Below are 26,762 nucleotides of genomic sequence, written 5' to 3'. Positions count from 1 at the left end.
TAAGAAAAACCGTATATGTATATTTAAAGACAAAGCGTTGTTTTATTATTCGTTATTAGTATCAACATTTTAGTTTCTTATCTTTACAATTTTCCTTTTTGCTATATTTTTCTCTTTTTTGGTTCAATTTTATTTCTACAATGTCTACCGCGGGCCAATAAAAAACAAGCTGCAGGCTGCAATTGGCCCAGGGGCCACACTGTGGACACTGATGCTCTAAGACAATACTACAATACTGCTATTGACCCGTCACCCTTTCCTACAGGTAAAACATGCACTGTGCGTAGGACTCCTTCATCCATAGGGGGCCCCCATTTTGCACAAGGGGGCGCATTCTTAGCAAATGATGTGTATTGCTGTGAGGCACAGAGCACCAAGTCAGCCCAAGGCAGGAAAGAAAAGAAAGAGACAAGTAATCTGGCAGGGCGTTTGCTGCCAAAGTGATTGACGGGACACAGCAGAAGAAGAATAATACATTCACGCATGCACCACTAATGAATGAAGAAAAAAAAAGAATTCACCTACTCACCTGTCATCCCGTGGTGGTGTAATGATACAGCTGCTGCCATTTACGGCAGCGAGTGCAGGTTTGACCGAAGCGCTGGACAGTTTTTTTTTTAATTCAGTTAGTTTGTTTTTTTGCGTTTAAAATAATTTATTGAACAATTAACAATAAACTAAATTCAGGTTCAAGTCAAATAGTATAAAAATGTCTTTTAATGTGTCAGTTGGGTCCTAGAGATGATGATCTTGGCCCTGTTTTTATTAACAAAAAAATACAATGTCTTTGTTATTCATGTTGAGAGTTGCAGACATAAAAAAAAATGCGACCACAATCCATTTAAAGCTGCTACTTGTGTTCTATGCACAACAAACGCAAGGGACATGATGGACGGGCGCTTATAAATCCGTTATACCCCATAAAATTGTGAATCTATTGTGTATGCACGGTCAGAGGTTGTCATAGCAAATAAAATTTCATCTGAATCTGATGCAGAAGAATTTGACAGCAATTTAACTAGCATGGAAAATCCAATTTCACACATTCCGACAAAATCTAATCAGATTATGTTCTATGCTGCAGTGTTTATGTAGGATTTGTGACTTTTTCTCATATTACCTATTAAAGTCATAAATGTTCACTCACCATTGTTAGCAAAGATCTGTGCTCTTGTGCTCTATGTTCCATACCAGGGAACACAATAGCAGCTATTATTAACACAGGATGCTTATATTAACATTAAGTAAAAAGCACTGGTGAGCAAATGTAATGCTTCATGCACTTGCAATTGGGATATTTCACAGGGATTTACAGCCCTTTTGGGATAACCTTTACATTCATTCCTTTCTTGTTTTATAGAGGTGAATCATAACAGTAGTTATTTTCTGACACTTTCCATATTATAGAGCAACTTCAGATCATCCTCATAATAAATTTAAACAGCCTCAAATCCCATGTGAAAAAGCACTTTTGGGCATGCAAAAGTCCCTTGGAGCAGAAGCAGTTTTGACCAAAGACAATAATGAAGGCTTCCAAAAATGATGTCTTTTAAGTTATGAAGTGTGTATTTTAAGGTATCCTTAGTTGAAATAAATGACAGTAGGATTGTGATTTATCACTCTTGACAGATGAGAGGATGATGCGTTTGGTGTGTTGTTCTAAGTGTGTCATCTCATTGCACAAACTACAATAGCTTGTCAAATAACTTGAAAGTCTTCTTCTCTGCACTGCTCATTTAGTCCTACAACTTAGTTTTAAGAGCTCCGCTTTTTTATTGCCGGAGTTTTAAACTTTTTGTGACTATTCCTGACCATAGCTTGTGATTACAACTCTGGAAGTGAGTGCTGAGATTTCCAGCGAGTGGACTAAACTCAACGAAATAAACATACGGTAGGAGCCGACAGCCGTTATAGGCAAGCTATCAAGCTAGCCGCGGCTTCGAATCGACGGCTGCTCACGATGGATTCTCCCTTGGGCATTTCTGTGTGGAGTTTGCATGTTCTCCCCGTGCGTGTGTGGGTTTTCTCCGGGTACTCCGGTTTCCTCCCACATTCCAAAAACATGCATGTTAGGTTAATTGGCGACTCTAAATTGTCCATAGGTATGAATGTCAGTGTCAATGGTTGTTTGTCTATATGTGCGACCAGTCCAGGGTGTACCCCGCCTGTCGCCCGAAGTCAGCTGGGATAGGCTCCAGCATGCCCCCGCGACCCTCAAAGAGGAGAAGCGGTATAGAAAATGGATGGATGGATTATACGGAGGAGCAATACAATCGGCAATAAGTTGTCCATTATCCACATAAACAGCAAAAGCATGTATGCAAACTTTAATAACATCAAACGATATTTGAACCAATTCAAGGAACCATTTAAAGTAATTGCAATCTCAGAAACTTGGATTAATGCAAATGAAGGTATGGACTTTGAGCTGGAAGGATATGAAATGACCTGTACAAACCAGAACAATTGAAGTGGAGGAGGTAGGGTTATGTACATGGACAAACATCTGAACTACAAAATGGTGAAAAATATGTCATCCTAGAATGTATAATGATGTATGTGTAATGTAATGTATAATGATTGAAATCTGTAAAGAAAAAAGCAAAAATGCGTTCATAAATTGTGTATATAGAACTCCAAAGTCAAGGATTGGAATGTTTGAGGACTGGATTAAGACAACCTTTACAGAGGTAGGTCAAAAAACATTTTTTATATGCAGAGACTTCAATATTGATCTTTTGAATCCACACAAGTACAAGGAAATAGACGACTTCGTAGACACAATGTACAGTTTGAGTTTATATCCTAAAATCATTAGACTAAGTAGAATAACAGACCACTGTGGCACCCTTATCCATAATATATTCACGATGACTAATAACACAACTAGTGGCCTGTTAATTAGTGACATCAGTGATCATTTTCCAGTGTTTATAATTTACAATGAACATTAGAATAAAAGACAGATGGTGGCTAAAAAGACTTTTCGAAGACTGCGCACAGACGACAGCGTCAGCGCTTTGAGGAAAGATCGAGAAGAACAAAGATGGGAGAGTGTCTACAGCGCAAAAGATGTGGGCGAAGCATACGATCGCTTTCTATGCACTTATATGGAGCTCTACGATAAGAACTGTCCCTGGCAAGAAAAGTCCATCCACCCATCCATTTTCTATACCGCTTCATCCTCATTAGGGTTGCGGGAAGAAAAGTCCAAGAAGCAAAAGAAAAACAAGCAGCCATGGATGACAAAAGGACTAAAAAAAACACCTGTAAGAAGAAGAATACATTATACAGGACATTTATCATTCAACAAACTAAAGAAGGAGAAAAAAGTATAAGACTTATAAAAATAAGTTGACAACAATTCTGAGAGTGTGCAAGAGAGAATATTTAGTAATTTACTAGATAAGAATCAAAATAACATGAGAGCTGTTGGGGCATCTTAAATAGTATCACAAGGAACAGCACTAAGAAAGGAGACTACCCTCACTATGTTATGGTTGGAAACATTAATAAGGATGACATGAAGGAGGTAGTTGAAATGTTTCACAATTATTTAGTAAATATTGGATCAAAACTGGAAGAAGAAATTCCAAAACTCTGGACAATGGACGAATGGAATGAAACCATAGATAGGAATATCAATTCCATGTTTCTCACTGATATAACTAAAAAGGAAATCACTGATATTGTAAAAAAAATGTAAAGCAAAACATCAACTGATTGTAATGGAAATGGGAACAATTAAAAGGGTTATTTATGAGATTGTAGAACCGTTAACATAGCTGTATTTTAGTAACTTATCATTTCAGACTGGAAAATTTCCTAACAAAATGAAAATAGCTAAAGTGGTTCCAATTTTCAAAAATGGAGATAAACATCAATTTACAAATTACCGACCAGTTTCCTTATTACACCAATTTTCTAAAATTATCGAGAAGCTATTTAATAACAGGTTGGACAAATGTATTAATAACAATGAATTACTAGCAGGTAGTCAATGTGGATACAGAGCTAACATTTCAACTTCTATGTCACTGATTGAAATCACGGAGGAAATTACTAAAGCTACGGACCACAGAAAGTGTGCAGTTGCAGTATTTATGGATCTTACAAAAGCCTCCGATACAATTAATCAAAATATTTTAACAACAAAATTAGAAATGTACGGAATCAGAGGATTAGTTTAGAATTGGGTTAAAAGCTACCTAGCAAACAGGAAGCAATTTGTAAAGCTAGGAGAATACACATCTGCGAGTTTTAATATCACGTGTGGAGTACCCCAGGGGTCAATATTGGGACCAAAACTGTTCAATTTGTATATCAACGACATTTGTACTGTAAAGTGACAAAGGACTTAGAGTTGGTATTATTTGCGGATGATACCACTGCCTTTTGTTCTGGGGAAAGCAAACAAGAACTAATTAAAAAGACATGGTTTGATAAAAACAGATTATCCTTCACCTTAAGTAAAACTAAAATAATGGTATTTGGAAATAGCAGAATGGACACGTACGACCAAATACAAATAGACGGAGTGGATATTGAAAGAGTGAATGAAAATACATTTCTGGGGATCGTAATAGATGAAAAAATGAGTTGGAAATCTCATATCAAAAACATACAACAAAAGGTGCCGAGAAATACTTCAATATTGAATAAAGCAAAATTCATTCTTGATCAAAAATCACTCCACACTCTTTACTGCTCTTTGGTATTACCATATCTAACTTACTGTGTGGAGATATGGGGTAATAATTATAAAAGCAATCGTCACTCAATGTACTGCAAAAAAGATCGGTGAGGATAATTCATAATGCCGCGTATAGAGAACATACAAACCCTTTATTTTTAAAACCACAGACATTAAAATTTGCTGATTTAGTAAACTGCTAAAATAATGCATAAAGTTAACAATAACTTGTTACCCAAAAACATCACACAGTTTTTCTCCATAAGAGAGGAGAAATATGATCTGAGAGGAAAATGAAAGTTAAAACATTTATATGCGGGAACTACGCTGAAAACCCACAGCATTTCAGTATGCGGACTTAAATCATGGAACAGCTTGAGCGAGGAACTCAAACAATGCACCAAGATGAGCAAATTCAAAAAACAATACAAGCAGTTGATGTTTGCTAAACATAAGGCAGAAGAGTCTTGATTATATTATATTTATTGTCCTGTCATGCATGTTTTTTTTATTTTTTATGATTTATGTATTATTACACTGATTATTATATGGAATAATATTACATGGAATACAGGAAGTGAATAACATGTACTGTACAAGATGTGGAACAGGTGGGGGGTAGGATTAAATAAGCTTTGCTTCTTCCTGCTCCTTTTGGACATGTGGAACTGTGAAAAGATTAATGAGATGTATTTCATTGTAAAGTGCATGCATGTTCAAATAAAATTAAACCAAATCAAACCGACTTTGAATGTGCTTTTATTCCTGGGAGCTCATATTAATATTATTTCCAATAACCACAAAAGGGTTTAATCATCTAATTTGAAGAAATGCAGTACCCACATGAGGCAATAGTTCCAATATTGTGTATCATTTGTTCAAGCAGGCGTACTAACAAGAACTCACTGACTCTCTACAAGTTCAAAATGGTGCTTTTTGTCGAAATGCCACCTGTTTGACCTTTTTACGCTAAAACATTTCTGGATCTTGCTCCACCAGTAAGAGCAAGAGCTGCGCAAAGTCATGATAACAGGCTGATATTTTTACTTTTGCAACACCATGTTTATTTATGCATCACGTCCATTCACATACACTACTGTATGCACTGTATATACAGTATATATATCAGGGCTGTCAAATGATTAAAAAATGTAATCAAATTTATCAGTTTTCAAATTAATTAATCATGATTAATAACTATTTGCTACTATGTGTGAAATATGCCCGTTTGTACTGTACAGAAAGGACAGAAAGATAAATAACAGGACACAATTATATACTGTATATTTGCATGTATTAAAAGCTCCAAATGAACTGAACATTTTATTCAAGTTAAAAGATACCCCACATGTCTGAAAATGGATTTGCCTAACACTAGTCTCTTTAATAGTAGCAGAACCTTTGAATCACATTTTAACAGTGTTACAGTATTATGTGCGATGCTGGACTGCGTTCAAGTCCTTTTATTCACTGACACAAGTAAATACACAATCTATGGTGACAAAATACGTGTAAAAATACAGAATAAAAAAAATGTAAAAGGAATTTAGGAAAAAATAAAATGGAATTTGGGAAAAAAAATAAAACATATAAATAAGGAACCTGTCATGTTATGTGTTTGTCGCTCTGCTGCCGCCCTGTCTGCTATGTGTTGTAGTGCACGCTGTTGTGCATAGGCGGAGCTGATTGCACACACCTGCGTTCAATCTTCAGCACCTTCATTAGCTGCTGCAAGGCAGCAGTCAGACGCCAGTTGTTCCTTGCTTTCACCTGCTCATCTACAGGTGTACGTACAGTACTCGCTTTTCTGGTGACTGGTCTAGTTTTTGTACTTTTGCTGTTGTTGTTAATCCCGCAACTTGTCCAGCCTCTCGCTATGGTTAGTTCTGCTACTTTTGTCAGCAGCTCTTTCAGTTACTCCAGTGTGTCTTTTGTTCCTGCCTTAGCTTTTTCTTACCCTTTTTGGCTTTATGCCCAGTGTTGTCTTATTAGTATTTTTGTACACCCTTGTTTGCCTCCTGTGGAGCAGTTTTTGTATTAAATCATTGTTCGTTACAATGCTGTGTGTTTTCATTCTCTACATCTTGGGATCCAAAACCCGGCCTTTGCCAAACTTGACAGAACCATACTTTTATCTCCAAACAAAATTCAAGTCAATTGTAGTACTTCAAGAGATAAAGTCTACTTAATTAAGCCCAAGGTAAATGTGTGATTAGATAGATAGCTGCTTGAAAGGCAGCCACTCATGGCGTCGCTGGTAAAAAAAAAAGAAAAGATTGTGATTAATCTTGATTAAGCACAGAGTAACCATGAGATTAACTTGATTATATATTTTTAAACGATTGACAGCACTAATACACAGGTTGTTTATTCACATTCACACATAATGTAAACGTTTGTCTGTCCATGTACAAACACACGTAAACATCCGTGTGTCAATTCGCAAGCCCTCATGTAAACATGTACCCAGTAATATAAGTACATACTGTAATCATCTGTCTGTCCATTCACATACTTATTAGATGGACACCGGTATACACATAATGTAAACACTGGTATGCCCTATGCCAGCCATCACCAAATGGCGGACCTCGGCCCGGATCCGGACCCAGTGAAGGCCCTTTATGGACCCGTGACCAATAAAAGTGAATGAGAAACATAACATATAATCATGCTCGCCAACCGATCGCAGTGGCAGTTTCCAGGCGTAATTTCTTCAGTTATTAAGGTTACATGACAGCAAACGCGGTGGCGTCACCAAAAGTGAGCCAGTGAAATCGTGTGTTTCTTTGCAGAGCGAATGAGAACACACGATGTTCGTGGGGAAGTAGCCACCCAAGTCTGATGTGAGAGCGCAGAAAATACGAAAAATCTACGAGACTCAGCACATTAATTTACAGCACAGCAACATGCAAATGAGTGTTCACTAAGGATTGTGTGGATATTGGAGCAAAACAAAACATCTTTCACTGACGGGAGAGTTGAGAAGGAAGGATTGCTTCTGCTGTAGAGATCTTACTCAAAGGTAAACAAAAAGAGGAATTGTGTGACAAATTCAGGCAAATCCCAATGTCAGCTACAACAACAATAACAAGAAAATGTTCAACTTTAAGAGGATGTACTGTTGCAGCGTTTCTGTTCAAGAGATTCTTATAGAATATCTCAGAGAAACCGGCGCAGTGTTATTTAACTTAAACTTTAGCTTGTGTTCGTTCATTGTTGGTACAGTCAAACCTTTTATTATTTATGTGAAATTGTATCCTGTTTTCTTTTAAATGCAATTTAGGTGCCAGAATAATTGTGTTGTAGGGTGATGTGCAGGGTTTCATTACATTTGATATTCATATGAGCTAGTCTGTTTGACGCAATTTAAGGCAAAATATGGTTCGGACCTTCGCTGTGGAAAAAAAATGTCAAAAACGGACCTTACTCAATTTTAATTGAAGACCCCTGCCCTATGCCCTTTTACATACACACATCATGAACGACTGTCCATCCACATATACATGATGTAGCTATCCATTCACATACACAATATATATAAATAGATATCTCTAGATGCACATATAGACATAATTTACATTTCTGTCTGACCATTAGCAAACACGCATACAGTAAACATCTGTTTGTCATGTTACCATGTGCCCATTAATATTCATACATAATGTAATCATATGTCTGTCCATTCACATACACCCACGATGAACAACTGTCCATTCACATAGACGTAATGTAAACATATGTCTGTCCATTCACATACACATTATATAAATAGATGTCCGTGGATGCACATACAAACATAATTTAAATCTCTGTCTGTCTATTACATGTCTGTTTGTCCATTCACAACCCCTTATGTAAACATATCTCCATGAATAGTCATTCACAATTATGTCTGTCCATTCACGTATACATTATATAGACATCTGTATACTGTATACACAATGTACACATTGGTATGGCCATTTACATCCATACATTATATAGACATTTGTGCACTGTATGCATAATGTAAACATTGGTATGGCCATTTACATACACACCTAATGAACAACTGTCCATCTGCATTTTAAAAATGCAAACATATGTTTGTCCATTCACATACACACATTACCATCTCTTTGTCCATACACTTACACAAAATGGATGAATGGAAACGGAAAAATCTGTCTGTTTATTCACACACACGCAAGCACGTAAAATCTGTCTGTCCATCTACATACACATAATATCAAAATATGTTTGTCCTTTCACATACACATGTAAACATCTGTCTGTCCTTTCATGTGCACACATGTAAACATCTTTCTGAATGAGGGGACAATCTAGAACCTCACAGGTGGCTGCAGCCATGACTGAACCATATTGTAGTGTTAATGCCAAAGTAGAATTCATTGCAATACTCCTGTGCTTACTGTTCCTTTATTAAAGTCCTTCTGCACTGTATGGATGAGACTCGAGAGGCAGGACAACGGCAGCTCAGTCGTATTAACCTAATAATCCTAATTAAATCAATCATTGGGATATGAAGTCATAAACACACAGAAACTGCTTCCAGCCGAGTTGAAAAATTAATGTATGCTCTGAACAAACAAAAACAGCAAAATGTTGGGGAGAATATTTTTAAGTTATATTTTTAATTCTGTTTGTGAAGTTAGAATTTTCACAAAGTGGTAGATAAGCTGTCAAATCCCATTAAAGCAGAAGAATCACTGACTGAGTGAACGGGAGCTTCATCCGAGGGAATTCAGGTCATGTGATTGCTGACTGATATGTGTGCTGTGACGGCGTGACACTATGTGGGATTCAGATTTTTGGAAGTAATTTGATAGATACATATTTCAGCAAAAATACCGTGTTCAGTGAAAAGAGGACGCATTGTCTTCAACGTCATGGAAAAATCCACCTTTGAATAGACGGTATAGTATCAGTCTGTGATGCCAGGTGTGATTTCCCAATGTCCCTAAAATCACCACATATGCTTGGACTGCAGTTAGTGATTCCTTCCATTTGCCCGAATGCCTTTCAACAGCTGCCAGAAGGAGAAGTGAGCCGGGTGCGTTCTGTTCTGCATGCTGGCAGAGCGAGTGAACGCAACAGCAGTGTGTGAGCGGGTGAGAGCCACACATGCCCTCGCTCACTTCACCACGTATCACGGCGGCGAATTGCATTACACTCGATTGAGGCCCCTGTCAGTGGACACATTGGTTTCACTGCCTCTTCTATAATGCATTTCTTTTTTAAGATGGATCGTTGAATTGTGTTGTAAAGCTGTGAGCCAATCTTTCAGCATGCCTGACACCAAAACTAGATGTGCTCCCCTGAAGTTATTGCACTCTGGAAATGTTTCAGTGGATGAGACTTTACAACTTCAAATAGCAAAGTCGAGCGACACAAAGTCACAAAGTCTTTCGTATAGGGCAAATATATTAACTCATTGTTGGCTCACATGGTTTTTGACTCCGGCTTTTGAGGAAAAGCAAGAAGAACATTGAAAGACATCACACTGCCAAGTCTACAGTAGGAGGGGCCTTAGCTGGGTAGCATGAGTACAATTTACTTTTACTCATTTGACCTTTGATGATATCCAAAATGGATGGGAATTTAAAGAGGCACTGTCATGGCACATGTACTTACCTCTGTCATATTAAAGTATGTTTTATGTTAGGAATGTACAGTAATATCGCCGAACTGATATTGGCATAAAAATTTGATATTGGATCATATTGGACCTGCAAGAGATGACATGCTCCACAGAGCAACAAGCTGCGGTCTGGAATTACTTCCAGGTTTTATTTTGTACTTCATTTAGTCCTTTTTATGCTTGCAAATACTTCAGTTAGGCAAAAACTACATTGCATTTGCTTAACTACACATTTTTTTACTCATTCAACCACAAAACAGCATGAATTATTAATTGAATAATAAGTGAAGCCGTGGAATTCGGACCACAATGTGGCGAGGGCCAACTCTATTTGTCTTACAGTATTTTGGACAAACCCATTCACTCAGCAGCATTACACTACAAGAAGCATAATGTGTTCATTATGCAACATTAGTTTGCTTAAAGAGCTACTGCCATATCGGTATCGGTTCACATTGGTATCGGTGATGAAATGCTGGACAGTAGAGCAAAGTGGTTTACCTCAACTATTTTGTTCATCTTACATTGCATATCATTCCAAATGAATAGCATTATCCCTTAAATGTCAGACAGGGTACTGGAATTTTGACATTGGGTTACGAATTCTTGAGTCTTGACCTCCTATTTCTATATCTTGTGTATGGACTACAACCTAGGTTCTCAAAGTGGGGTACGCGGACCCCTAGGGGTATGCAGATTGCCGTAGGGGGTACGTGAATAAAAATTAAAAACGGCCTGACTACATTAGCTCCTAACACGGAGATTTGCGTAATTGACGACTCATGTGAACAGCGACAGCAGGTAAGAAGTAGATGAAAGGTGACAGCATGAAGTTGTTCATTGCTCTATGTGCGTTAGATGAACAAATAATACGTTTGATGATGATGTTGTGCATTGAAAGGGTTTAGTCTTGAAGATTACCTGTTTGTTTTAAATTAGTAGCCTGAAAAATAAGACACTTGATTTTTTAATATAATGTCATCAAATATATTTAACAATATATCAAAGACATCTCATTGTGTGTTTATGTTTTTTTAAGCGTACATGACTTCCAGCCAGATGTCTGAAGGGGTACGCAACTGTGAAAAGTTTGGGAACCACTGGACTACAAGAAGCAACTTTAAGCAAACAAATGTAACCAAGCCATAATCCTGCATGTGTAAATCAGATTGACTGTTTAGTTATTGCAAATGATGACAGCTTTTCCTGCAGAAAGCAGCCGATCAGCAAACATTTATTTTGTTCTGTTCATTCCAAGCATCATGTTTAATTTCAAGGTTGTTGTTGTTTTTTTTTAGCAGCATCCATCTGATTATTAAAATCATCTCTTTTCACTGCCTGGAGTGTCAGATTTTCATTATCAGAAAATTGGTGTCAGCTGATTCACCAGTGCCTTCGCAACATGGCCTTGAAAAGTTTGTCCCAACATAGACGGACTCACATGATTTGTTTATAACAGACAGCTTAATTTGATCTTGGCTTTAAGTGAAGGACTAGGTAATCGTCTAATATCAATTGCTTTGCGGAGTTAATGATGTTGTCAATCAGTGCTGACCTCAATTTAAAATGGAGGTGTGGAGGTTAACAAAGCAATGACTTTCATTTCTTTTTCCTTTGCAGCAAAATGCGTCTTTAGTGATCTACGTGCGACAATCACTCGGCTGCTTGAGTGAGTCAACAATCAGTCAGGGCCACAAAGAGCATCACATTGTATGTATTGTGCAAACAAGCACATCTAGCCTGGGGCGAAATGCAACACTCACTTTACTGGACAGTTTCATCCAACTGCTAGAAGTAGCAATAACCAGCCTCCTTAGCACATCACCGTGAGACAACCAGCAGAAAACACGCGTTGTGTGTGGGAAGCAACCTTATTATGAAGCAACCAAAGTCCCACACTGATTTTAACAGGTACTTTTAAACTGCAGCCTTTCAGTCCTGAGATCCTTGTAGGTTAGTTTGCTAAACATATTCCTCCTCCTCAGCCGAGCAGACATCACACCTCCACAAGAAACGTCTGTCATTAGTCTGAATCATCCCAGCGTGGGTTTGTTTTGGGGGAAATCTCACTTCACACACAGCTGTGTGTGTGAGAGGTGCTTTGGTCTGAGGTCTGATTACCGCTAATGACTCTCACTGCGATATTTTTAATCAACATCTCTGCAGGAATGACGATAAATGTACTTTATTCCGATACATCTGATATATTTTAAACCGTTTATCTCTATTAAATATACCTTACCCTTTTCATTCTATAAACACCAGATGGCTTGATTAGAAGATGACTTAAAAGTAGGAATAAACTGTAAACAAGCTAAATGTGGCTTTCATAACATTGGCCCTGCTGCCACAATGAGCTGTAAGCTATTTTTCATGCAAATGTATTCAAATCTGCATGGAAGGAAAAAAGCACATTACTGTACTCATTTTGGCAGTAACAAGAAAAGAAATGTAACTAAACATGAATTTCTTTTATCCAAGAGACACATTTCATGTGGTAAAAAATAACTATGACAAAGAGTCCAGGCATTAGTTAAACAGGCTCTATCCTCCACGTTAAGGGGATTTTAAAATTTTATTGGATCCCAGAGGGGATCAAAAAACCCTCCAAAAATCTCAAGCTGTATACAGGGTAAATTTTTATTTTTCTCCTCTTGGCCCAAAGTCTCAGGCTGGGCAAACTCCTCCCCGACCCTGCCTACTCTGTTGCGACTGGTCAGGAGTAGCATGTCGGCTCCAGCCCCCCAACCCCCTCTTTGAAATAGCACAAAACCCACATTCTGTGTCTAATGTTGTGTCTAATGAGTGCTACCTCAAGTTACTGCTCCAAGTCCTGTTCCTTTTGCAATGCAATTCCCCAAACCTTTACGTAAACAAGCTAAATCAACTTGAATTTCCCCAGTCATGACGGAAGCCTGCCTTCTGTGCATTTTTGCAGGGATGAAGTACAAGCTGCCGTCTTGGCAAGTCCGAGCAGAAGGCTTGTGAATGTTGATCTTTATTTCTTATCCCTGACATTTTAAAACAGCTATGGCTCGCATCTAGTGCCGAAAATCAAACAAACATTTGGCCAATAAAACGTACACACAGCTGCACCATGTGTTCCGCACAAACACAAATTTCATCTGAGACATTAATGTTTAATATACCCTGAAGGCGGGCCTGGGGTACCACCATGATGCACCAGGTTTACCTGGGGAGAAGGGGGTCCCTGAAATATCCAACCTCAGGGACAAACTAAAGTATCAGAATTATATTACAGTTAGCTTCCTCCTCATTATGAGATCCATGGTTCACATACAGTAAAATTAGTCGCACACACACACACACACACACACACACACACACACACAAACTGCTTGAGATGCCTGCAAAACTGCAATGACAAAGTTTTATTTGCATAAGCAGGCTTGGTGCCAGAAGGAAATGATTGACTACATGTGATAACTGTCCATAGTTCTGAAACCAGAACGCTCATTTTTAGAGTTTCGTGAAGGATCCAAAACCTACAATACATTCGACATCCTCATTTGAACTTAGTTTGTTATATGACTGTTATATAATATGACACAACAACAAGCAAACGCCTTCTTATTTGAGCTTATGATTACAAACCTTGTTTGTTAAAACAATGGCTGCTCGTAATGTCATAATAAAGTTGAAAAAGGCTTTTCAACCTGTAAGGCTTCTGCTGACCACTTAATAATGTAAGCCTTTGCTGTAAAGTCATCATCTCTGTACACTATCTGAACACTATTGAAACACATATTGGGGGTTGGCCTGGACCAGGCTCTACAGCCTTCTTGTTGTGCCTCTTTTCGCAGTGCTCAAATATTTCATTAACACCCGAGGAGGGAAAATGCACATTTTTGAAAAGAGTGTATTTAGCCTATTTTACGTAAAGCCGTGAATACATCCTGGCTGAGCTCTGACTGGTGATTGGATGAGCGTGAGGAAGGGAGGGGCAGCCGAGACATGACATAGACGTCTTTTCCCCCTGCGGAAAGCTAACCATGAAATTAATATGACTTTCAAGACATGCTTATTTAGACATTTTTATCTCTTTATTTTATTTTTTACTTCATCAGATGTTTTAATTGTTCTTCTTCTCGTTGCTATTAATTTTATTTTATTTTAAAACTTGGCACATGTTTCCTATTTTACTTAATTTGTCCTTTCTTGATCTGTACAGAATTTTGGGGCAGCATGAACGGTTTGTTTTAAATGTGCTTTATAAATAAACCTTGACCTTGACGTACTATCACAGCCCCACTCGTTGCCATCCGTTACACATGCACGCTGCACTTCTGTCTGCTTGTTCTGTTGTTGTGACAGGTCAAATAAACTTTTAAAAGTGTAGAAGCTATTATGATGTACGGCTCCAGACAATTTTTCTTTAGTGAGGGAGGGGGCAAAATGGCTCTTTTAATGGTAAAGTTTGCCAATCTCTGACCTAGACCCTTTATTTCATCGTGCATCAAATTAGTCATCATTTGGGCAATTATATGCTTCCAACTTCATAGAGAAACCCTTTTCCATCCCAACAGTGCCCCAAAGCTCAGTCCCGTAAAGAACTTGAGCACCTTGACCTTATGGTCCCCCGTCCAACGTCTCTGAGATTAACTCGACTAAAACTGTGAATTAGGTCCAACATCAGTGAACTCTCACCTCACACGTTTCTTCGGATGAATGTGAATTTTTTAGATCAGACACAAAATTTTCTGGAAAAACATGTTTCAAATGTTCCAAAAATTGGGCGGCTGAAACATAATCTTGTGAGACTTTAGTAAATCTTAAGATGTCATCATTCCCCAACTGTTTAAATGTTTCTTTTTCTTAGTGTTTGTAATACAGTAGACGCCCCTACAACGTAAATAATCCGTTCCGAGAACGTTTACGTTATAGGGTTTTTACGTTATACGAAGCGTATAATACATGGAAATAGCCTAATCCGTTCCAAGATCTTCCCAAACTCACCACCTTTGGCCCTTCAAAATATTCCAAGTCCACCAAATATGGTGGGAAAATATAAGAAAACGTTAGCATAAACATAGTAGAGTAACATTCCAATATAAAATAAGGTGATTAGATTACTGTAAATGAATAAAACTGAAAAACAAAAACAATCAACTAGTTTAAGGGCGACTACGATGAGGAAGGAAGGTTGAAGGGAGAAGCATGTCTCACACAAACTCACGTACGCGCTGTAGAATCAGCCAATGAGAGCATGAAGCGTCAGAAGGCGTCACCAAGTGTACTCTGTTAGTCATGGAAAATGTTTCCCTCTCTCTGCCGCGCGAGCTATTCAAATCGGATTTCTGAACTTGCACCGACTTGACGCTTTACGTTATATTTCTTACGTAACACGATGCAAAAACTTTACATAAATAATTTACGTTCAGGTTTACGTTATGCGAGGTACTACTGTACTTTTCTCGAAGAGTACAAGTGATGGCAAAGAGGAGAAATATAATAGGTGGTACACGTCTCTGGACCTGGATGCTTGGTACAATACTGTATGTTGACAGCAACAATAAGTCGACATCATTAATAAAGAATAACTGAATATAACTTGTGACATCAGCTCTGTTTAGGGGGGGTAACGGGTTCACGTGAAGCAAATCAATAATCCTTCCTCTGCATGTCTGCCACTTTGTTTGGTAGACCACATTTCTACCAAAATTAACGATACCTGTTGTTTTTGTTGTTATACATTTACATGACAGGTAGGAATGATAAAAAGCCAGAATTACTCTCCTTATTGTGCTCGCTCCCTTGTCACTCACTAGGGATGCGTACCAAAATTCGGTACCTTAATGGCACCGGTGCCGACGTAAATGGGAGTAACCAGAAAAAACTAAATCAAATTCTGTTTGAATTGCACAGAATGTATGCACTGAAAGTACCGTAAAATCTTGCAATTCTTTTGCACATTCCCGGTTTTCTGTATTTCTGCTCATGGTTTTACTATGATAATTATGACAAATGCATTTAATATTAGTGAATGTATTATTTCGGAGTTCTCCCTTGGCCATTTCTGTGTGGAGTTTGCATGTTCTCCATGTGTGTGGGTTTTCTCCAGGTACTCCGGTTTCTTGCCACATCCAAGAACATGCATGTTAGGTTAGGTTAGTGACTCTAAATTGTCCATAGGTATGAATGTGAGTGTGAATGGTTGTTTGTCTATAAGTGCCCTGCAATTGGCTGGCGACCAGTCCAGGGTGTACCCCGCCTGTCGCCCGAAGTCAGCTGAGACAGGCTAAACATGCCCCCGCGACCCTAAAGAGGAGAAGCGGTATAGAAAATGGATGGATGGATAGATGGTATTATTTAGGAATTGTTTTATTTATATTATTGAAGTATTTAAATTACTATTCTGTTCAACTTGCATGTCACAAAATTTTAGCAAAAATAAAAAGACATTGTTTTTGGACAAAATTTGTATGTTTCTTATTTTTTAAGCACCTGTTTGAGAACCGTTTAAGCACTGGCACCTTTTCAAAACTACTGATTTGGCACTGCTATCAGAGAATATGTAAATGATACACATGATGCTGCCAGTTTAATGCTGGATTATTGTAAGTATAAATGATTCTGATCGGAAAGGTTGTTTTTAAATGACAACAAATGGACTTGAGCAGCACTGTGGAGTGTGTGGTTTGCACATCTGCCTGGTTGTGGGTTTGAAATTAGGCTTGGATGTCTTGAGTTGGGGTCAGCTTGTTCTCTCTGTGCTTGTGTGGGTTTATTCCTCCCACATCCCAAAAACATGCATGTTAGGTTAATTAGATACTCTAAATTGCCCATGGGTGTGAATGTGAGTGAGTTATGTGTCCTTGTGATTGGGTGGTGATCAGTCCAGGGAGTACCATGCCTCTTGCCCAAAGTCATGATGTGATGACCCTGAACAGGATAAGTGGCAGAAATCAATTATGGTGGATATTCCTCTGTATAGCCTTCCTTATTCCGTTATTTTTGTTTTTCTTGGGGGTTTCCCAATAGTTTCATTCATAGGCTGAACCAGGAACGACACCTTCCTCTTCTCCTCACTTTCATTATTGTTGAGCAGGTTGTGCTCATCTTGTTAATGCTTGCAATTTCATCCTGAGTACAAAAAACCCTCCTTGCAGAGACAAAGGCATTTTATCTGTAATGTTATCTGGGCCACCTTAGCAGGGGTTGATCTGTGGGCGGACATCAACTTGACTGTGGCTGCCACGTGAGTGCGGCTGTGGATGTGCCACAGTGAGACTATGGATCTCCACAGTTCAACGTGTTGATCAGATTGACATTGTTCAGGCTGAGCATGCAATGTGCAGGACAGCCTCCTCTATAGCGACACTTTTAACACCAAGCCTGTTGGTCTGGCCATGTATGAAAGGTTACAGGCTTCAAATACAACACTTTTTCAACTGTTTGCTATTTGAAAAAAAATGGCAGGGCCAAGGCTGTGTGTTGGGTGTTCTTTCGCATTTACTTCCATGCATCTTGACACTTCCTCGGTGTGCCATTCAGTCCCAGTGAAAGCCACCTTTATGTGCCGCTTTTATTGTGACACAAACAGCGCTTTAATGTAGCACGGCGCATCCTGCCATGCAACACTGATGCAACTCAGTGGGATCAAAAGGTTTTGATAGAACTGAATAATGCAGCAGTATATGGTGATTGTGTAATTGCGGCACATAAAAACCTGACCATGGTCTATATGTTCCTGCATGCATTTGCAATGTTTAGTGCCAAACGTGACGCTGGCAGAAAAGAAAAATCCCATTACATCTTTAACAGCTCGGGTTGCTCCCTTGAGCTGTAGAGGGCAAGGAATAACAAAGCCGAGGGAAGTCGCGGCTCCTTACCTCTGATGGGCTATTAGTTATTCTAGTGAGCACGAGCCCCATTAGGTCTGCCATTTAATGCTCCCATGCCACAGTCACACATGAAAGCTGCAAGATTGAGAAGCTGGCCATTTTACCTCAAGCATCCCTTGTATTTGAGAAATGCTCTGCCAAAGATAATCTGACAAGGAGTTGATTTAGCTGCTTGTGTACCTAAAGTCTATGTCATATTAATGGAAACAAAGATTCTGCTGCTGACATCGGCAGAAGATGTGGCAGAACTCTGAATGCCATGTCCTGATATAGTGCCTATATGTGTACAGTATATACAGACACGGAAAATATTACTAGACCACCCTTGTTTCTTAAGTTTATTGATCCATTTACTGCCTGGTACAACTAAAGGTACATTTGTTTGGGTAAATATAATGATGATAACAAATATAGCTCATAAGAGTTTCATTTCACTGCCATGGTTTTTTTGATAATAACCAAAATCACTTAATTTCTTAGATGAATAGCTATAGCATTGCACTGCCAAAAAATGTAACTGTTATGAACTATTTTTGTTGTCATTGTTATATTTGTCCAAACAAAAGTACGTTTTGTTGTATCAGGCATAAAAATGAACAAGAAACTGTAGAAACAAAGGTGGTCTCATCATTTTTGCCATATCCGTAAGTCTGTTTAAGTGACCCAAAGCCAATAATACCGTGCTTACATTTACTAAACACCTGAGACAACCTGCATGCACGCAAGTAAAAAGTAAACAACTATGCATAAACGACAAAGTTAACCCAAAAAGCTAGATTGACTTGGAATGTCAAGAATCCCCGCAATATTTGGTACACACCAATTGGACTGGTGGGCCAATGTTTGACCAATGTTGTCTAAGCTGCGCGTGTATGCAATCGTGTACTGCTCCAGCATTCTCAGCGCACAGCAAATCTATGCAGCGCACAAAATAAAATCCAACCTTAACGGTAAATAAAATAAACACATAACAATTTATTCTGTACCATTTTTCAATGCAACTCCGGGAGTGACAGGTAACAATAACAAAGACTGTCCAGATCCAGAAAAGACCCTGTTGGTACGTACACTGTATTTTCTTACGTTGCCAATCAATTTATTAACAGTGTGTAAAGTAGTACATGTTGCTGTTTTTTCAGGTCAGCATATAGCTAATGGGGCAGCGGAGTTCCATCCATTTTCTATGCCCTAGGATCGCAGGGGTATGCCTATCCTAGCTGACTTCATGGGAGAGGCGGGGTACACCCTGGACTGGTCACCAGCCAATTGCAGGGCACATATAGACAAACAACCATTCACACTTCCAGATTTCCTGACTGTGTGGCCAACATGCTAACCATTTGCCCACCGTGCGGGCCGGCAGTGGCGTTAACAATGCTACATGCTGCTTGCTAACCCCCGTGTTATGGTGAAACAAATGGGCAATGCCACATCTTTTAAGGTGGACTGGCTGTCGGAGTGTGTGTGAACAGAAAAGCAAGAGGTGAATCTGGGTGAGATTTTTTTCCTTTCAAATGAGAATGGCTGCTCTAAAAAAACATGCCGCAAAGCCAAAGTAGTAAGGGAGTTTTCTGAGTGAAAAGTTATGAAATTCTACATTATGAAATACATATTGCCGTCCGTTTGAATCCACAAATATAGAAAATACGACGGAATGGAAGTTGAACTACCTCAAGTTCTCTGGTTTTGGACAGGTGTGATGCCACAGTGTGCACGTCTGATAGCACTCACTTAAGTCCAAGTAATGCTCAGGTTGTTTGTGTCAGTCTCAGTCACTTCAAGAATTTGGAGGAACATTGGTGAAGACCCGACTGCCTACTGTGGCGGCTACATGAGTGTTATTTTTTTACTGGCGTGCTTCTTTTATTTGGAAGGCATGACTTTTCCAGCTGCACGATGTGTTGCCGAGCGACTGGCAACTGTGCTGCTCTGGCATAACCGGAGAGGGTTTTTTGTTTTCCACGAACGTTACAGAAAAAAATATGAGAAACTATTCAAATGGGAGGGCGCAGGGAAAGAAGGGAAAAATACGTTAGTTTCCCGGTCAAAATGGAGTTTGTGATAAGGGGGAACTGACAAGCACACGTGAAAATATGAGCAAGATTTGTTGAAAAACATGGTTCTCATCAGCTAAAACATCTTTGCAAGTATATCTGCGTATATCTGTATTAGATTTATTAACATTTATTTATTATTTATTTATTTATTTACCTTTATTTAAGTATTTTGAGCACAACACATAGGCATGACACATTTACAGTCATGTGGAACATGATAATGCAAAAAATTTGCATGGCGTTGTAATGTTTGCACCACTGTAAATGCCATTTGTAATAATGACAATGACACATATAGCGCTTTTTAGGTCAGTTAAAGACGCTCCGTGTAATTACAGTGTACCTTCTGAGGTCAAGCACAATCCATTTCAGGACACCGGGCTATATTTGTAATATTATTAATATAATTTCTAATAACTATAATTTATCATTAATGAACTTATAATTACAGTTTTGGCACTGATCATGTCGTGGTACTGCTGCCTTTCATGCAGTCGGCGCAGATTCTTTCTAGTGCGGTCCAAAGCCCAGATTAATGAGAGGGTTGGGTCATGGAAACTAAGCCAAACAAAATCATGCGAGCTACTTGGTGTGGCAAACCCTGATGGGAAAAGAACATCTACTCTACTGTAAAATATTTTTCATTTGTAACAGTAGTAATCAGTTCCAGTACCACATAACTGCAGCAATCGTGAATGCTTCAATACTTCTTGACTAGGAAATATAAAAACAGAAGTTAAATGCTGAAATCAAGTTTTAACTTGAGTGACGAAGGCCTGCTTTATATGTTCCGCATAATGGGTCCCTTGTCACACAAGTGAAAAAAGTGAACAAACATCGCATACATTCATACATTTGGCGGCATTTTTTTGTTTCTTAGATTTGGCCCTACCTTTTAGCCCTCACTCATAATCACATTATAACAGGAACTTCTGTACTTTGTACAGTATATGGCATTGTAACTAAGCTTCTAAGCACACCTCAAACGCACCTTGTCTGTCAGAGAATAAGAAGACGTAGCAGAAGGGAATTCAGTGTTGCCAGCTTTGTGTTGCTAAAAAACACATATTTCCCCCACTCCGGTGTTAAAAAATGTCCATCCACATAAAAAAAACATTCACCAGCTGAAATGTGCATTTTGGCCAATCAGAAACCTGAAAAAGCCAGACTTAGTCACGCATTATCGTGCATCTGTTCATCAATATAGTGATACGTTGGATGTACAATGATATATATACATATATATATATATATATATATATATATGTATGGTATATTATCTTTCAAATCAGCGCACACTTACATTAAGCCCAGTAAACACCATGGATGTTTTTTATCGCCTGTACACCTACCACTGGACGAAATGAAACCAGCACCCGTTATTCAATGACTTCATGCTCTGTTCAAATAAGGTTTAAAAAGATAATGTCGCCATGGACAGTTATGCAAATTAGACAACGACACCCCCCACCGCTACCTAACACCACAGATAGATTGCAATCCTGTGGAAAACACTGGGACCTGCATGGTCATCCATCGATTCATTTTCTATGCCACTTATCCTCATTACAGTCGTGGGGTTATGCTGGAGCCTATCCCAGCTGACTTCGGGCGACCTGCATGGTCATGCTACTCAAAAATATTAGGTTACCACTGGAGTCTTCACAAAAAAGACACAAAATTGCAAATAAAAAGAAAACCAAAGCTGCTTGTCATGTAGGATGATGGTCCAAACGCCAATGCTTGTGCAAGTTCAGAGGCATTTCTGGCAATTACCACTCCAGGGGCATTCAATCTCAAATGTTACACTGTATATTGAACAAGTTGGGCGTGGAGTGACTCTTCTTTCATTGGCTCCAAAAGCAGGTTACCTTGGCATTACCAAAACCTGCAGGTGTGTTTTATATATGCCATGACTGACTAAAAACCTGGCGAGGGACGACTGTACTATAGATATTATTTGGATAGATGTGTGAGTGTCACAGCAGATATCCATGTCTGATTTTTTTATATATACAGTACATATGACTGAGGCCTGATTTGGATCTGAGAGGACTCAATCCCATGTGCGTTTTTTCTGCATATCCAAACTGGGCTACACTAAGAAAAATGTAATTGTGTTGAATGTATGTGCAGCTACATCCACTATAACCCTTATTGGATCATGGTTTACAGGACCAGGCTGTACTGTATATGCTGTAAAAAAAAAAAATACTTTGAGATGAGACTTTGGAGTGACTAGTCCAGCAAAAAGTTTCAGCCAAGATCCCAGTGACACTACATCATCCCTAGCACAGTTCCCCAGTTATAAATCACACTCAACACAATGATAAAAAGCAGCAGGACAAAAGAAGACAGATGTGTAGTACATGCAGAAAAAGGCTGCACATGCAAAAAAAAGTGCCTAATTAAGCATGAGCAAATTGATTGGTGCTTCCCGCCAAGGCTTTCAGTCTCAATTTCTCGATGCCAGACAGTGTTTTAGAGTCACTCACATAAAAAGCCAAGCTTTAGTACACGCACCTCAACTCTGACTAAAAAGTTTGTGCGCTCTACATGAGTCCATTCATCAGGCAAGTAAGAAGGTATTGGATTAGTATGCAAAGACACATATTGAGCCCGAAAATGTAAACAAGTCATCATCATTTGGCTGCAGCCCTTATAGTTATTATAGCTCACACTGACTGAACTTTTGGAATCTGACTAATGAGCAATATAATACGTACATGATTGCTATAGGCATTACTGGAGAATGGAACCTATAATGACAGTAAATGTGGTTAAATTTCCCACGGATGCTGACTGGGCTGGCTTCCATATTGGATACAACAGACAACATACACAGGAGTCACATGACAGGTGTGTTTGCCACCACGGTAGCAAACACACAGGATAGCAGAGGACCACCTGCACAGTGACTTGATCTCATACATTTTTATTATTGCTTTAAGGGACATCAGCCATTTGTGAATAAATAAGACGCTGGCTGGCAAGACAGAGATACATCAATAATCTCTTTTATGTCAAGAGTGAAAGATTATGCTACTTTGTGGATAATTTACTTTATGTGTGTCCCAGGAAGTGGAGCTGCCATTGTGATTTCAGCTAATGGGAATTACATTGGAGCAATAAAAGTGCAGGACTCGAAAAAACTTCAAGCATTGCCAAGCAAATCACAGTGCACTGACCTTTACTTCCTTATCCCAAAACAGACAAGGGCAGAGGAGGGGGGAATGGTGTTTGTCTCCACAGATTGTTAGAAAATTTACCTCTCATGCCTCGCAGTGGAAATGGATTTTTGGAGGGCAACGGTCATACCTCGCATTCCCTGGAGCCTGAGATGGTGTATGTGTAAGGTCCTGTCCCATTAACCAGCACATCCATTGTCTCTGAGTGTGTAGGCTTGTAGTCCACGTAATACTCTTGCAGTGGCGAATTAAGGGAGCGCTCAGTCTCCCGAGCCTTTTTCTGCCGCTTTTTAACCGAGGAGCGCTGCTGAAGTTGCTTGATGCTGCTGGGATAGCGCTTCCATGAGACGTAAATAACAAGTAGGATTATAGCCACAGACAGCAGAAGGGCCACGCTTCCAGCTATGATCTTATGGAAGGACACATACTCGGAATCTGGTAAAGGAATGGAAGGGGAGGCCTGGGAAGGGGTAGGGGAGGCTGTCCTGTTCTCTTCAAGCTTCTTATCCACTTCAGGCTGTGTGGGAAGAGGGAGCTGTTCAGTTTGAAATGCAGACGTGAGAGGTGCCTTTGTTGAGGTAATGGGGCTCGGCGTTATTGTGCAAATGTTATAAGTCTCCACCACATCATTCACTTTCTCTCCCTGTGCCTCCTTAGGGCCTGTACAGATCATAGTGGTCTCCTTGTTCCCTTTGAAGGCCTTGAGCCAGTCCACTAGAGGACATATGTTAGGGTTACAGTACCACAGGTTACCCGCCAAACTTATGGTGGTGAGAGAGATCCAAGTCTCCACTGTCTGCTGAGACACATTGTTCAGTTTGTTGGAGTCGAGGTTAAGCGTCTGGAGGTTGGGCAGGCATTGGAACGTACTTGGATCCAAGGTCTGAAGTTCGTTTCCAGACAGGTCCAGCTTTTGCAGGGAAGTCCACATCCACGGTAGGCCCTGCGTCAGCATTTTGATGCGGTTCCATTGCAAATACAGCGCCCTCAGGTTGGTCAGGCGAGGGAAATGAGCAAAGTTGACCTTGGAAAACTGATTGTGCTCCAAATGCAACTCGACAAGCTTAAAGAGTCCGGCGAAGGCGTTGCGAGTAAGACTCCGTAGCCTGTTGTAGCCAATATCTAGGAATTCCAGATTACGACAGTCAAGAAAAACCCGCATTGGGACAGTTTTTAACGAATTTGACCTCAAGTGTAAACTGAGCAACTTCCTTAAACCCACAAATTGATTCGGCTGGAGTACCTGTAGTTTATTGTAGGAAAGGTCGAGATTGCGCAAGTTGGGAACATCGTGGAAAGTGTTGTTTTTAAGCAGAGTGATCTTATTGGAGCTGAGAATCAGTTCTTTGAGCCTGCGTATGCCGTGGAGCGCTTGGCCATCCACGGAGCTGATGTAATTGTGGTCGAGGTACAGCCAAACCAGTTGACTGAGGCCTGCAAACTGGTGGGCCCTTAGGTTCATTAGGCTGTTGTAACGCAGCGAGAGTCCCTGTGTTCCCACAGACACATTGCTTGGCACGTCACGAAAAGCATTGGATTCACAGTAGATTATTTTGCCATCACATCTACAGCTCTGAGGGCAGGGACGCTCACGGATGGTGTTTGGAGCCGCCAGCAGCCAGGCAGGCACCACCGCTATGAATACAAGCCATCTGCAAAGCACAGGAAGTCCTGCACACAACACACACACGCACACACACACAAGTGACTGATTAAGGAGCAGAAAACATATGAAAAAGTGCAAAGACACACAAAAGTGAATTGGAATGAATACAAAGATTTTAACTAAACTAATTTACTTGCACACAAAAAAAAAGATAATAAGGGTAATCTGTCAAATTACTGATGAGCGAAATCCTCCCCACCACCCCGATTCTCCCGCAGGCTGCAGTCATCATTTAAAAGCCGGGGGGGGGGGGGGAGGAGGAGGCAAAGAAGACACCTGCACCACTTGGTTTTGGGTAAGTTTAAATGTAGCGGAGGATAAAGTAAAGCAAATAAAAACATGCAATAAGTATCTTGCAGGACAGTGCACATACCCATACTTGCGCGGTGTCGGCTCCTCCTCATGTTACAGCTTTCTGTTGCATGCGTCCCAGCTCCACATGTTCCACAAATAGTGTCCAAATAATGGAACGCGCCCGGAACGCTTATTTGCGCGGATAAATGTGCGCACTTTTGCGCACAAAAGGCACACCTGTCAGAGATGGGAGCAGTTCCAGAGGATGTGAGTCTCCAAAGGATGTGGATGCTGCACACTTGTGACGGCCACCTTGCAGAGCCCTTGGAGAGATGAAGCCTGAAGCCCCGCCACCGGCTGGAGGAGAAAACGTTTAAACATCCAGCTGCCAATTGTTGAATCTGCGTTAATTAAAAAAAGTGATGACTGATTATGGGAAAAGAAGGGAATGGAATAGAGAGTGAGCTAAACTGGACAAGTTTTCAGCGACAAGACGCAGCCTGGCGTGCATCACAGCCGATGACCGTGTCATCAAGAATGAATCAGTTGAGTAGCAACAGGAATTGTGTTGGCGGAGATCCCCACGGAGCAAACTGCTACCCTTTTTATTAGCCCTAAACCGCCCCCTGCTGGACATAGTGTGGCACTGCGCAGCCAACATTCAATACATGATTGTCTTCTCACTAGCTGCTGCACTAAGGCGTCATTGACCATTTTAACTACTATTGACCGGCGACCAGTCCAGTGTGTACCCCGCCTCTCGCCCAAAGTCAGATGGGATAGGCTCTAGCATACCCCCGCCACCCTAGTGAGGATAAGTGGCATAGAAAACTGATGGATGGATGACCATTTTCACCCACTTGGATTCCACGGTGGAATTTAGCTTTTTATCTTTAAATCTCACCTTAAAAACAGTTCAACTTGCCTCGGTTGGTTTTCCTTTTTCAGGATAAGATCACGTGTGTGACTGTACAGTTCGTTTTTTTCATTTTGACATCGTGTATCAACACATTGAGCCTACAATCATAGAGACCGGGAAATGTTTTACTGTAAAAATGGACCCTTCTTATAACTTTGATGGTATGGGATGGTTCATTTGTTTCAGACACGCTTAATGCGTTGCATTAAGGGACATCACATGGTTACATTTGCACAACTCAACTGTCTACAAAGGAGTAGGAAGAAGTAGTGTTTATTTATTTTTTATTCTGCGTATACAGGTATATTTCTAATAATTCATTCACACCATTTACGCGTTGACACAACGTTTCGTTTGCTTACATTTTGTCATTTAAATTTGTTCACTTCCTGTGTAAAGAAAAGAAAGGAGTGTGTGTGTGTGTGTTTTAAATGAC

At 39.8% G+C, this 26,762-nt stretch overlaps 1 protein-coding gene across 2 annotated transcripts in view; it reads right to left on the bottom strand.

Annotated features, from left to right (window-relative positions):
- LOC129180224 (leucine-rich repeat transmembrane neuronal protein 4) overlaps nt 1-25,929 on the bottom strand; it is a 77,060-nt gene extending 51,131 nt beyond the window's left edge. Inside the window, exons 1-2 of one of the 2 annotated variants that reach the window (XM_054774462.1) lie at nt 25,487-25,929; nt 23,578-25,118 (exon numbers count right to left, since the gene is read on the bottom strand). In XM_054774462.1, coding sequence (XP_054630437.1) covers nt 23,578-25,118; nt 25,487-25,517 — 1,572 coding nt within the window. In that variant the 5' untranslated portion in view covers nt 25,518-25,929. Of the gene's footprint in view, nt 1-23,528; nt 25,119-25,486 lie in introns of both variants that reach the window. The other variant, XM_054774463.1, reaches the window with a different exon arrangement.
- Nucleotides 25,930-26,762: the final 833 nt, after the last annotated feature.

The sequence above is a fragment of the Dunckerocampus dactyliophorus genome, chromosome 4 (assembly GCF_027744805.1).
Source record: "Dunckerocampus dactyliophorus isolate RoL2022-P2 chromosome 4, RoL_Ddac_1.1, whole genome shotgun sequence".
NCBI lineage: Eukaryota > Metazoa > Chordata > Actinopteri > Syngnathiformes > Syngnathidae > Dunckerocampus > Dunckerocampus dactyliophorus.
This window is presented reverse-complemented; position numbering and strand designations above follow the sequence as displayed.